A 12,291-nucleotide genomic window follows, 5' to 3' on the forward strand; every position below is an offset into this window, starting at 1 on the left:
TCCCAAATAACGGGATAAAGGGAGATATATCCACCAGGAAGCGGGAGTGTGCCTGGAGTGTGGGTTCTACTTGCTTCCAAAGAACAGAGTACGGACAGGCGAAGGTAGTAAACTTCACAGTGGGGAAAGCCTGGCAGCCCCCAGCTTCACCATGTAATCAAGGTTAACATCACCAGTAATAAGTCACGTGCACATCACGTGCCTCCTGAGGTCATGTGACGAGAAGGGCACTTGGCCTCTGAGGTATTCTTCCCCCAAACCCAAAACTTCTATCCAGTCATCAGAAAAACATCAGAGAAACCCAAACGGAGGGACAGTCTAACAAAATTCTGACCAGAACTCCTTAAAATTGTCAGGGCCATGGAAACCGAGGGCGGACAGAGAAACTGTTGCTGACCAGAGGACACCAAGGAGACGTGAGAACAAGTCGCAATGTGGGATCCTGGATCGGATTCCTGGACCAGAAAAAGGACATTAGTGGGAAAACCGGTGAAATCCGAATAAAATCTGGAGTTCACTTAATAGTCACGTACCCGTGTTGGTTTCTTAGTTTTGACAACCGTACCACGGAATGGAAGATGTTACCAGCAGCGAAAACGGGCATTTGGAACTCTCTGGGCCACCTCTGAAACGTTTCTGTAAATCTACAATCATTCCAAAGTAAAAACTTTATTTTAAAAAATCACACAGGGGGCGCCTGGGTGGCTCAGTCGGTTAAGCGGCTGCCTTCGGCTCAGGTCATGATCCTGGAGTCCTGGGATCGAGTCCCGCATCGGGCTCCCTGCTCAGCAGGGAGTCTGCTTCTCCCTCTGACCCTCTTCCCTCTCGTGCTCTCTATCTCTCATTCTCTCTCTCTCAAATAAATAAAATCTTTAAAAAAAAAATCACATGGGGGGGCCTGGGGGGTGCCCGGGTGGCTCAGTTGTTAAGCATTTGCCTTCAGCTCAGGTCATGATCCCAGGGTTCTGGGATAGAGACCCACATCGGGCTCCCTGCTCATTGGGAAGCCTGCTTCTCCCTCTCCCACTCCCCCTGCTTGTGTTCCTGCTCTCACTGTCTCTGTCAAATAAATAAAGTCTTAAAAAAAAAAAAAGATTAAAAAAAATCACATGGGTATAAATATAAATGTCTGAACCAGGATTCAAATTCAAATGTGTCTGCCCCCTTGGCCCATACGCTCCACCCTCCCTGCACCATCTCAGGTTAGAAAGTCATTCCCAAAAGCTTCTTCATGGGTCTGAGCGTCTCCCCCTCTGCCCATGTTTGCCTTCTAGGACCAACCTGGCTCACGTTTTCCTTGCCCCATGACCTCCTTTTGAGGGATGAAGGATGCTCTGGTTCCCCCAGGTGTGTTCACATCTCCAAGCTCATTCCCAGGTGCTTCTACTCTCCTGGGTGATTTGGGTTTCAATGAACATTGGCCTCCCCAGCAGCTACCCCTCCTCTGCAGCAGCCATCAGACTCCACGTGGGAATCCATGGGGTTCCAAGAAACGTAAGTCCCCAGCCTGGCTGCAGGGCTAAAGCACATGACCTGGGCTAGGTCTGTCAGCACACACCGCCCCCTGGCCACTGTGATCAGCCCAGAGGTAGCCACGTGACCCAAGCTGGTCTCGTCAGAAAGCATCCCCGGACTTTGACAAGGAATGCTGGGACAAAGACAATCCCCTCCTTTCATGTTGGATGTGAATGAAGAAGCCCCTGGAAGCCTTAGGATGAAGACAATACCAAGGACAACCGAGTAGAAAAAATGGCAAGAGCTGGGTCCTCAGTGACATCAAGGAGTCCCTGGATCAAGCCTTGCTTGAAGCCCACCCTGCCCATATACTTCTTAGTTATGAGAACTGCGGTAGGCTGAGAAAGGGTCCCCTAAATGATATCCACATCCTAATCTCTAGAACTTGTAAATGTTATCTTCTATGATAAACAGGGGAGGGGAGATAGATTTTTCAGGTGGGATTTTAAGTTAAGGATTATGAGATAGATTATCTGGGTGGACCCCAAATGCAATCCCACGTATCCTTATCCTTGGGAGGCAGAGGTAGATCTGACACAGACACACAGAGGAGAAGGCCACGTGACCACAGAGGCAGAGACTGAGTGGTGCGGCCACAAGCCGAGGAAAGCTGGTAGCCACCAGAGCTGGAAGAGGCAAGGAACCATTCTCCCCTGGAACACATCCCCGCTACAGGGCAGAGCACGGCCCTGCCGACACCTGGATTTGGGCCCAATGGTACTGACTTTAGATTTCTGGCCTCCAGAACAGTCAGAGAATACATTTCTATTGGTTTAAGTCATCTCGTTTGTGGTCATTTGCTACAGCAGCTGTAAGAAGCAAACACAAGAGCCATTAAAGTCTCTTCGGTCTCCAAGCCTAGTTGAATTGGGTATTTTGTCAACTGCAGCCCAATGCTGTCTAATTCATACCCAGCCCTGCTGTCTCCTCCTCTGGTTAAGAGGTGAACTCTCCCCATTGGGAGGCAGACAGAGAGCCTCCTGACCTTTAGTTGGAGGAAGTGGGGCTGGGCTGGGGGCAGCATCAGACAGCCCGCAGACTCCAAGCAAAGGCATCACGGGAGTTTATTTACAGAAAAGTCACAGCCACCAGGGCCCCTGCCAGAGGGACCAAGAGTCAGGCAGCGTGAAGGGAGTAGGCCCCAGTCCTTGCCAGCTGTCACAGGTCACCTGTGCAGTCCCTCTGCCGGAGGAAGAAACTGGTGTCGGCCCTGGAGTGTGAGGACGGGCTGTACTCTGGACGCCAGGCCGTGGAACCCCAGCAGTGGCCTGGGGCTTGGGACACTATAGGTCCCTGCAGACCTGTCCAGGAGCTGGGCACGGAGCTGGCGTCCCAGGCCATGGCTGCCCGTCATGCGGGGGGCTCTCCCAGTTTGCTGGTGGCACTTGTGATCCGCTTATTCTCTCGGAGGTTTCGAAGGCGGGCACTGAGGCTGCTGATCTCTTCCACGTAGGCCTGGGGCACCCACCCCTTCTCGCCATCTGCCAGGCGGACCCCCTCCAGCCAGCCTAGGGGCACGCAGGCCAGGAGCAACATCAGTGGCATCAAAGGGACTCCAGGGCCAGTTCTGCCTTGTCTGCACCCCGGGGGCAGGGGTGACATCATCCCAGCACCCCAGTTCCAGGAAGGACCCTGCCTCTGGCCGTCCTGTAGATGAACATCTGACCTGTTTTTCCTGACAGCCTCTAAGAAGGGTATTTCCCATTCTTCCCCATCAGTCACTCTGAATCCTCCAGCTTTATAAGCGGGAAGTTCCTCCTCTTGTTAACTTGATTCCTGCATGCTGTGGTTGATCAACCCTTGCACAACCTTTTCCTGTGATGTCTTAGCCATCTGGCTACCTCCTGCCTGCCCGGTGTCCCATCAGGGAGGCCTTCCCAGGAGGCCCCTCTTACCATCACTGGTTTGGGTCCTCACGGCCAGGATGTCAGTCTTCTCCAGGGTCAGCTCATCCGGCTGCAAAGCCTTGTATGTCCTGACACACTGAACCTGGGGGCGGTCTGACAGCCCAAGGGAGAGCGAGGGAGTCCCCAGGGGGGGATGATTGGGGGCGGGGAGGGGTAGGAGGAGGAAGGAAAGGGGTCGGAGGGTGGTGGCTCCCGCCGCTTCATTTGCTCCACGCCTCCTACTGCCCACCCTGACCACTGTCCTCTTACGCTAAACACAAGCCCTTGGTGAACCCAGTCCCTCCCAGCTTGGGTTATTGCCCAGGGCTCTCACCTCCCCAGCTCAGTCTAACACCTTGATGCTGACCTCCAGGCCAGTGTCCACCTGCCCCCAGACACCCCCCACAAAACAGTAATGGCCCCTTCCTATGCCCCTGCTACTACTCCAGGGCTCCCTCTAATCCATCCTTCTCAACTGGGCCTTCCCACTCCTCTGAGTAAAATCCAAAGTCCTCCCCACAGCCTACAAAGCCCTGCATGGTCTGGCATTGCGTCCTCGCTAGCCTCCCCTCCTCCCCTCTTCTTCCCCTCCCCCTCCCCCCTGCCCCTTGCTCATGAAGCTCAGCAACACTAGCTGCCCTGCTGTTCCCCCAACGTTCTCAGCTCCCTCCTGCCTCAGGGCCTTTGCACTGCCTGTCCTCCTTCCAGGAGTACCTCCCCCAGAAAAGGCTGCCCCTCTTCATCCTTCAGGGGCCTTCCCTGATCACCTCTCTGGAGTGGGACGCTCACCCCACAGACCAAATAGGACTCTTAGCCCAAGCCAGAGAACCTGCTTCGATCTAGGCCCTAGGCTCTTTCTACCATGGTAGACAGGCTGGCAGTATTGCGAAAACCACAGGCTTTGGGGCCAGACCTGGCTTGAATCCCAGCTCTGCTCCCCACTGGCTGCCTGACCTTGGGGAAGTTACTTAACATTTCTGAGTCTGTTTTCTCAGATATGAGAAAATGAGTCTACCTAACAGGGTTATCATGAGGACTGAGTAAACTAAATGCGTATAAAAGCCCCTTACACTGGGCCTGATGCATGGCAAGCATGGGTAGAAACAAGTTCCTTTCCCTTCCCTTCGTTAGCTCAGCCTTAACTCCCCTGCTCAGAAACCTTCAAGAGCAGCCTGGTATCCACTATACCAGGGTCCCTCTCTGACTGGGCAGCACTCTGGCTTACCGGCCTCACTCACACCCCAGAGAGAAGCCTCTATATCAACAGAGCTGGTCCCTCACCCCCCACGCCCTGGCCACTTTGGTTTCTGCCCTCTTTGCAACAGAAGTGAAGGTGGAGACAGACCCAGGCTCCAGCCGCAGGCCTGCCACTTACTAGTTGGGTGAACTTGGACAAGTCACTTTAACCTCTCTGAACCTCTGTTTTCTAACTTGTAAAATGGGTTTCTGTGGGGATGAAATGGGAGCATACAAAAGGCTTTGCCATCTCCAAGGTGTCACCTGAGCACACGGGGGTCGGCCTGGCCTACGTAAATGTTGTCCCTCTTCCAAGGATCTGCCCCTGGGCCCCTGACTGCCCCAGGCCGACCCCTGACCCCAGGCCGGCCCCTGACTGCCCCAGGCCGGTTGATCTCTCTCCCTGCTGGCTCTGCAGGCAACATGGCACCAGGATGTGAGGAAAGGGGAAGAGGAGTGAGGGACCCAGCAGGGGGGGATGCGGGCCTGGAGGCGGGGGGGGGGGGGGGGGGGGGGGGGGGGGGGGGGGGGGGGGGCAGGGGAGGCGGCAGGCTGCTACCTTGGCCCTCGCTGAAGACCTCCTTCTCCTCCTGGGAGCTGGAGGGGCACATGGCTGAGATCCATCGCTGCTTCTCACTTCTAGGGAGGGGGAGGCTGAGTTGTCACAATGCGCAAAGTGCAATCTCCCAGGGCCAGAGTGGTGAGACAGGGCTGGGAGAATTGGGGTATGATGTCCAGACTCAGGACCCACCCCAGGGCCCGCCCCACAGCGCTGTCGGTCCCCAAGCCAGGGCCCCACCCAGCTCTGAGCATGAGAGAGCAGGCCCGTTAGGCTCTGGACACCAGCTCCACCCGTGGCCTGCCTTATGCCCCCTGTCCCCGCAGGCGGGCTTGAAAGGCCTTGTGCCTGCCCCGGGGGGGTGGGGTGGTCCTCTCTCCCCACACCCAAGCCCACTCACTCCGTCCGGGCCCTCAGCAGGAACTGGTGCTTCGCGTGGGGCCCATGGAGGAGCTGAAGGAGGAACACGTGGCCGGGGATGCCTTGGAGCTTCAGGCTCAGATCCTTCACCTGGAGCTCGGCCATCTTGGCATGGACAAACACGGCAAACTTCCCTAGCCTGCGGGACCGGGGTGACACTTTAGTGAATGAATGAATGAATAAACCAGGAATGAACCCTTCCCATAGTCTAAGAAGTCCTTTCTTCATCACATCCAGCCTTAAGACTTACCTCACTCAGAAAGACTTCTCCCTCATCCCAAACTGATACCAGTCACAGCTAATACTGAGTGAGTGTTCACTGCATGCCAGGCACTGTGCTAAGCTCTTTCCATGTATTATTATCACACTGAGTGTCCCTACATGGTAGTCTCTATGTTACAGATGGAAAATAAGATAATACAATGGTTAAGAGCCCGGGATCGGACACCGGACAGACCTGGCCTCCTGGCTCCTGCACTTACTAGATCCATGCTCTTGAGAATAACAAGGGAGCCTACTTTCCAGGGAGATGTTAGAGGACTGAAGAGAATAGTGCACACAGCATGCCTGGCACAGGACAGGGGTTCAGTAAATGTCGGCCATTCTCAGGATGAGTTAGGGTGCAGCTGGGACTCCAGGACAGTGCTCTTAATCTCTGCTCTGCAGACAGCCCAGCCCTTGGTTCTCAGGTCTGGAAAACGGACTGGCCTCACATCTCTGCCTTTTCTGGGGGAACCGCCAAGGCTCGGGGTGCGCCAGCAGCCCAGACAGGGGCTCCCAGGCCTAGCGATGGACTGTTTGGGAGCCTCATGGCGGGGAAGAAGGGACCTGGCTCCGATCTACTTCCCGCACCCTGCCCAGACTCACTCCTTCCGCCGAGAGACCAGCAAGCAGTCGTTGAAGAGGTGCAGGTAGACTGCCTTGCTGGACAGCTTCAGCTTGGCTGGGGGCGCTGCGGGCAGTGGTGCCAGTTCCATCAGTTCCCCGTGCCGAACCAGCCAGCGGGCCTGAGAGATCAGTGGGAAGATCTGGAAGGATGGAAGGGGCCAGGGAGAGGGCAGGTCAGGCCCAGGACAGCAGGGCAAAAAGCACAGAACAGGGGAGGGGTGCGGCAGGGGAGCGAGGAACTGGCCTGCCGTGCTCAGGGAAGGAAGGAACAAGAGCAACCCCTTTGTGGCCCCCATCCCGCCAGCAGCAGGCATGCACCTTGCCCTCAAAGTGGATCTTCTTGCTCAGGTGGATGAGCTCCTCTGTCCTCTTCATGGACTGCACACTGGCATTGCACTCTTGCACCAGCTGGGGAGGCCGTGGGTGGGTCACCTGAGGCCCCCCCCACCCCTGCTCCCAGAGCCTAGCCTCAGGCTCTCCCACCTGGGGACCAGAGGCTCTGATGGCTGGGGCTCATTTAGAAATATGCCAGGAATCTGGGGGCCCTGGGGAGCTGAGCTCACCTCCTTGAGTGCATTGAAGGCTTTGGTGGCCACATCTTCGTCTTCAGAGCCCTGTGCGGTCCGCTTCAGGATGTTCTGGAGGGTGGGGTCGGTGCAATGAGGCAAGCCGGGACCTCCACCCATAACCCTGCCCTCCCGTCTTTACCCAGGAGGGGCTGTGGAAGGCACAGCAACATCCCCCCCCCATAGCCCTCACTGTAGCCCAGTGCCCTCCAGGTACCTCCACCAGCATCTTGAGGCGTGTGATCCTCTGAAATGGCAAGATAAGGAAGGAGGTGAGGGGCAGACGTTGGCATACGGGAGACTCCTCCAGGCGAGCCAGGATGCCAGGGAACTTGGGGTTCTCCAGGCTGGAAGATGGGGAGGGGCCTGGGGTCACAGATAGGCTCATCGATTCTATGAACCGCCAGGATCCATGACCCCAGCCACCCTCTTGGTTTTTCAGGTATCTTCTCGGCACATCCTTCCTGCCCCTTGGGGTTAGGTCTAAACTGATCCTAGGTCAGAGAGCCCTGTTGGGGAACCACCCCCCTCCCGGGTCACCGGTCCTCCGTACACCCTTCCGCCTAAGACTCCCTTTATCTTCCCCGCCCCGCCCCCCCCTTCAGAGCCTCCAACCCTACAGCAGGCGCTGGTAGGTGCGCTCCTGGTAGGCCTGGTTGGTGACGTAGGGCAGGTACACTCGGCGGAAGGCTGGACAGTGGTGCAACACAATGTCGCACACGCTGAAACGCAGGACATCTGCCTCTAGCCGCTGCTCCAGGTCCTGCAGAAACCTGAGGGGTCCGGCGAGGGGTCAGCGTCAGGGCCAACGAGAGACCCCAGACCTGGGAGCCGGGCCAATCACAGGCTTTGCCCCCGCCCCCCCACCTGACCAGACCACTCCCACACCTCTCGCTGGTGCTCTTGACCTCGGGTAGTTTAGAGAACAGCCATTGCTTGTCCTGCACCCCCAGACATTCGCTCAGCTCAGCAGATCCTAAGAAGTGGCCCACGGCCACCGACAGGCTGTGGATGTATGAGGCCTCGGACGTGATCAGCTCAAACTTGGCCTGAGTGAGGGTGGAGGCGGGGTTGAAAGGGCCCGACAAGCCCACCCCGGACACTGTGACCTCACTTACCACCCGCCCTCCCGACTCCGCCATTCCTTTCCCCCTCCCCCTGCTGTCCAAGCCCCGGACACCATCTCCTTAGACGCCCCACCTCCGATGACCTGTTGCCTGACGGCTGAAAGGGACCACCTCTAGCCGCGAGCAATTGTTCAAACTCAACTGAAGACCTTGCCTGAGCCCCTAGCTCCATCTAGCAGGCCCGCCCTTTCCAGTGGGGAGCGCTTCATTTAGCCCCGCCCCACTCAGTCCCTCGCCCACCAGACGTTTTCTCTCCAGAAGGCCCTGCCCCTCCCGGTCCTTGCTTTCGCCGTCCCACCTCGGCCGGCCCAGCCTGACTCCGCCCCTCCGCTGGCCCTGTTGGCCCCGCCCCTAGCCCCACCCCTCCGCCCAGCCACCGCTCTCGACGGCTGCGGCAGCGCTCCCGGCACCGCTAGTAGCCTGCCCCACCTGGTCAGGTCCGTGCACCCACCTTTCGCATAGACGGTCCCGCCGGCCCCGCCCTCTCGTAGCCCCGCCTTCCCCGCTGGGTCCCACGCCCACCTCCAGCAGTGTGCAGTCCCGCTCGCCCGGTAACCCAGGGCCCGGGGCCCCGCTAAGTTGAGGGACCACCCACACCACAACGTCCTCCTGGCCCCGCCCCTTCTGTGGCCCCGCCCCCTGCGGGCCCCAGGGCCACCTCCCCGGCTGGTAGCCTCGCCGGCCCCGCCCCGCCGGCCCCCGGCGCCCACCTCCTGCAGTTTGCAGTCGCGCAGGCTCAGCGTGGCCAGGACGCCGCTGCCGCGCACGTCGGGGATGTCCTGCCACAGCGAGAAGGTGGAGCCTCGCGCCGAGCGCTGCGCCCGGAAGGAGCTGCTCGGGGAGAGGTTGGCGCGCGGCGGCCCGGGCCCCTCCTCCGCGCCCTCCGCCTCGTCCCCGGGGCCCTCCTCCTCGCGCTGCTGCCGCCGCAGTTCGCGGGCGCTGGCCACGTCGCTGTATTCCTGGTAGAGGACCGCTGGGCGGGGAGAGGGGCGGGGGAGGGCCGTGGGGCGCCCGCCTGCCCGGTCCGGCTCCTGCCCGGCGCCCCGAGAGCCCGCCTCACTAAACGAGCCTTTCGGACGGTTCGGGTAGCGGGACACCGTGAACTCGTTCACTCACTCACTCCTTCCAGAAACACTGCATGCGCACCCACTGCGTGCTAGCCACTGTGCTTGCTACGGAGATTCAGCTCTCTCGCTCTCTCGCCCTCTCGCAAGATCCCAACCTCTCAACTCCCCAAACCCGCAGCCCCCCAGCCCCTTCCTCCCACGTACTGTTAAGGAGAAACCGTGACTGGCGCCGCTCGCTGGTGCTCCTGGACCCCGGAGCCAGCTCTTCCGGTGTGTCCAGCCTAGGAAAGGGACAGGTTCAGGGCCCTTCTTCGCCGGCACCCCTCCTCGGACCGAGTGCGGAGTGGGAGATGGTACCTGGGCTCGGGCCAGCCGCTCTGGCCCCCGCTCGGGTCAACAGGAGCTGGCATCGCCAGGCTGTCCACCCTCATCTCTACACTGCGCGACTCCCTTCCAGATGCTTTTCCTGGAGAGGGCGAGAGCTGAGGGTGGGTGGCTCCAAGAATGGCGCTGGGCACTGGGGTGCCACACTTCAGCTGACCAGCACCCCGTCTCAGGTGTGGGCCGTGCCCCATGCTGCCTCTGGCTCGTGGCCTGCTCTTAGGGCCCAGGGAAGAAGCTGGTACCTTCCCGAGCTGCACCAGTGCCTGACCCTGGGGTCAGCACCCTGGCTGCTGAATTCCGCCCCAGGCGCAGGGAAGAGTGCAGCCGGGTCATCAGCTCAGAGGCTGAGAAGCGCCTCCGCTCAGGCCCCTCGAGGCCTCCTCGGGAGGGTCCAGACAGCTCCAGTGGCCTAGGCTCCTCTGTGCTCAGGGCCTGCTCTGCCGCCTGGCCAGGCTCCAGGAAGACAGCATGGGCTTCAGGGCTGCCAGGGAGCTCTTCACGCTGGTACACCCGCATCTTGCGCCCTACGGGGAAGTGGGGCGAGAGCACACGCTGCATCCACTGGGCGCTCTCTCCACTCCCCGCTGCTGCTACCCTGTGGCCCTGAGCCTCTGAGGGGAAAGGTCAGTGTTTTTGCCAGGATCTGGTCCCCCCGCACCCCAAAAATAGGATCCACAAGAGGGGTAGCAGAGAGAGCACAGTGCCTGCCTGCAGTGGGCAAAGGGCCAAGGAGCCCAGGACAGCCACTCATTTGCAGTGCAACCTCCAGCAAGTCACCAGTCCTCCCTGATTTCCCATTCTCTTCTCTCTAGAATCTAACACTTGTCCTGCCTGTTTGGGGAACTCTGAGGCTTATGAGTCTTAAAAGAGCCACCCGACTTCTCCCCTGTCTGTCCCACTGGGCCACCACCCCCTCACCCAGAGTGACTCACAGGCAGACTTCTTCTCTGAGCCGTGACTGGCCCGGCGCTGTGGCTGTGGGTGCTGGGGACTCCAGGGTCCCTCCAGAGCTGGGGGCTGGGCACTAGGACAGTGTGGCCAGCTGCCAGCCCTGCTAGGCCGCATCCCCCCACCGGTGGAGATGTCGGTGTCTGGGACTTCCGGGGATGGCGGCCATGGCAGCCCTTGGAGAGGAGCAGGGGTCCCCAGGGACCAGCGGCTGCCAGGAGCCCGCAGCTCCTCTGGGGCCACAGGGAAGAGATCCAGACACACAGGGCTGGGGGGCTGCAAGGCGGGCAACTCTGCAAAGGACAGGCTCTCCTGCTGGCACACGGCTACCGGGTGGCGGGCAGAGCCACGTGGCCCAGCCAGGTGGGACTTGAGGGTGGCTGGTGGCCCACAGTCCATTCCTCCTTTGCTCTGCCACCCACCTGGGCCTGCACGGGAAAAGGTATGAGAGGCAGACATAGAACAGTAGGGCTGGCCAGGAAGCCACCTCCATCTCAGAGGCCTGGACCAACCCTCGTGTGCACACGTGCGCACATTCACACACCTAACTGCATAGTAACAGCTAATACTTACTGGGCACTTACCGAGTGGCAAGTGCTGGGCAAGTGGCAAGTGCTTTATATATATTATTTCATTTAATCCTCACAACCCTGAGTTGATGCTGTTGTTATCCCCATTTTATAGGTGAGGTAGGTGAGGCACAGACGTTATTTGGCCTATGGGGGGAGCCAGGATTCACACCCAGGCTGTCTTGCTTCTGAGTCTGCGCTTTTAACCACCTCGTGCATTTTCAACTCTCACTGACCTATGATCAGACACACATACATACATTGTCGCACAATCCATGTATGTTCCAGGCACATGCACACACGTTTTCTTCCAAGTACACACATGGACATACACACTTTCATAGGTACACTCAGACACTTCAAAGCCACAGGCTCATGCATTCACACACTTTTCACACAACTACATATATTCACACACACACACACACACACCGACCCATCAGATATTTATGTACCCACTCAAGCTTTCTCACACTCCTGTTCCATTCACACTCACACACTGAGATACAGACACAAATACACGGGCCCAGAAGTCCTTGCTTTGGTGTTACCCAACCTCCCCTACCATGCCCAAAGTTGCAGCCTTCAGCGCCGAGTGGTGCCCACACCCTGCCAAGCTGGCTGGGAGGGTCACAGACCGGCACCCGGGCCACCACCCGGATCAGGCTAGGCCCTCCCAGGAGAAGGGCAGGGAGATGTCCTGGATCCCCCAATTGGGGCGAGAGGGGTTCTTCCCTACCCGGGGTTCCCAGCCCCAGGGATCGAGCCAGGCTGACCGGGTCCTCTCTGGGCAGGAAGTCATCCCCAAGGAGTCTGCTGGAGCCTCGGGACAGGCCTAATGATAGAGGGATCCGCGCCCCCACAGCCCTTCTCCCTGGCCCTCCACCGGCTGCCCTCCTGCAGCCCCTCACCTCTCCAGCCGAGGGCCGCTGCTGATCTTGTTCTGCTCCTGCTCCGGCGGGAGAAGCCCTCTCTCTGCCCAGCTGGCTGGGGGAGATCCCACCCAGACAAAGAGTTTGATTCATCAAACCCTGTGGTGAGGCAAGCGGTAGGGAGGGAGGGAGCAGGCAGCGGGCTGGGCGGGGGCCTACCCTAGCCTGGCCTCACTGTGGGCAGGCGGGGCAGC

The 12,291-nt window shown here is 59.1% G+C and overlaps 1 protein-coding gene across 1 annotated transcript; it reads right to left on the reverse strand.

Annotated features, from left to right (window-relative positions):
- Positions 1 to 2,272: 2,272 nt before the first annotated feature.
- ARHGEF19 (Rho guanine nucleotide exchange factor 19) lies at positions 2,273 to 11,089 on the reverse strand. Its single transcript, XM_027623311.1, has 15 exons — positions 10,581 to 11,089; positions 9,891 to 10,172; positions 9,622 to 9,730; positions 9,469 to 9,545; positions 8,908 to 9,170; positions 7,959 to 8,119; positions 7,691 to 7,843; positions 7,288 to 7,417; positions 7,068 to 7,142; positions 6,823 to 6,912; positions 6,484 to 6,644; positions 5,597 to 5,755; positions 5,197 to 5,276; positions 3,411 to 3,515; positions 2,273 to 3,023 (listed from the first exon to the last, which is right to left on the reverse strand). Exons 1-15 carry the CDS (start codon positions 11,053 to 11,055, stop codon positions 2,866 to 2,868), a joined length of 2,478 nt encoding a protein of 825 aa, XP_027479112.1. The 5' UTR covers positions 11,056 to 11,089; the 3' UTR covers positions 2,273 to 2,865.
- Between the last annotated feature and the right edge of the window lie 1,202 nt (positions 11,090 to 12,291).

The sequence above is a fragment of the Zalophus californianus genome, chromosome 4, assembly GCF_009762305.2.
Source record: "Zalophus californianus isolate mZalCal1 chromosome 4, mZalCal1.pri.v2, whole genome shotgun sequence".
NCBI classification, from domain to species: Eukaryota; Metazoa; Chordata; class Mammalia; order Carnivora; family Otariidae; genus Zalophus; species Zalophus californianus.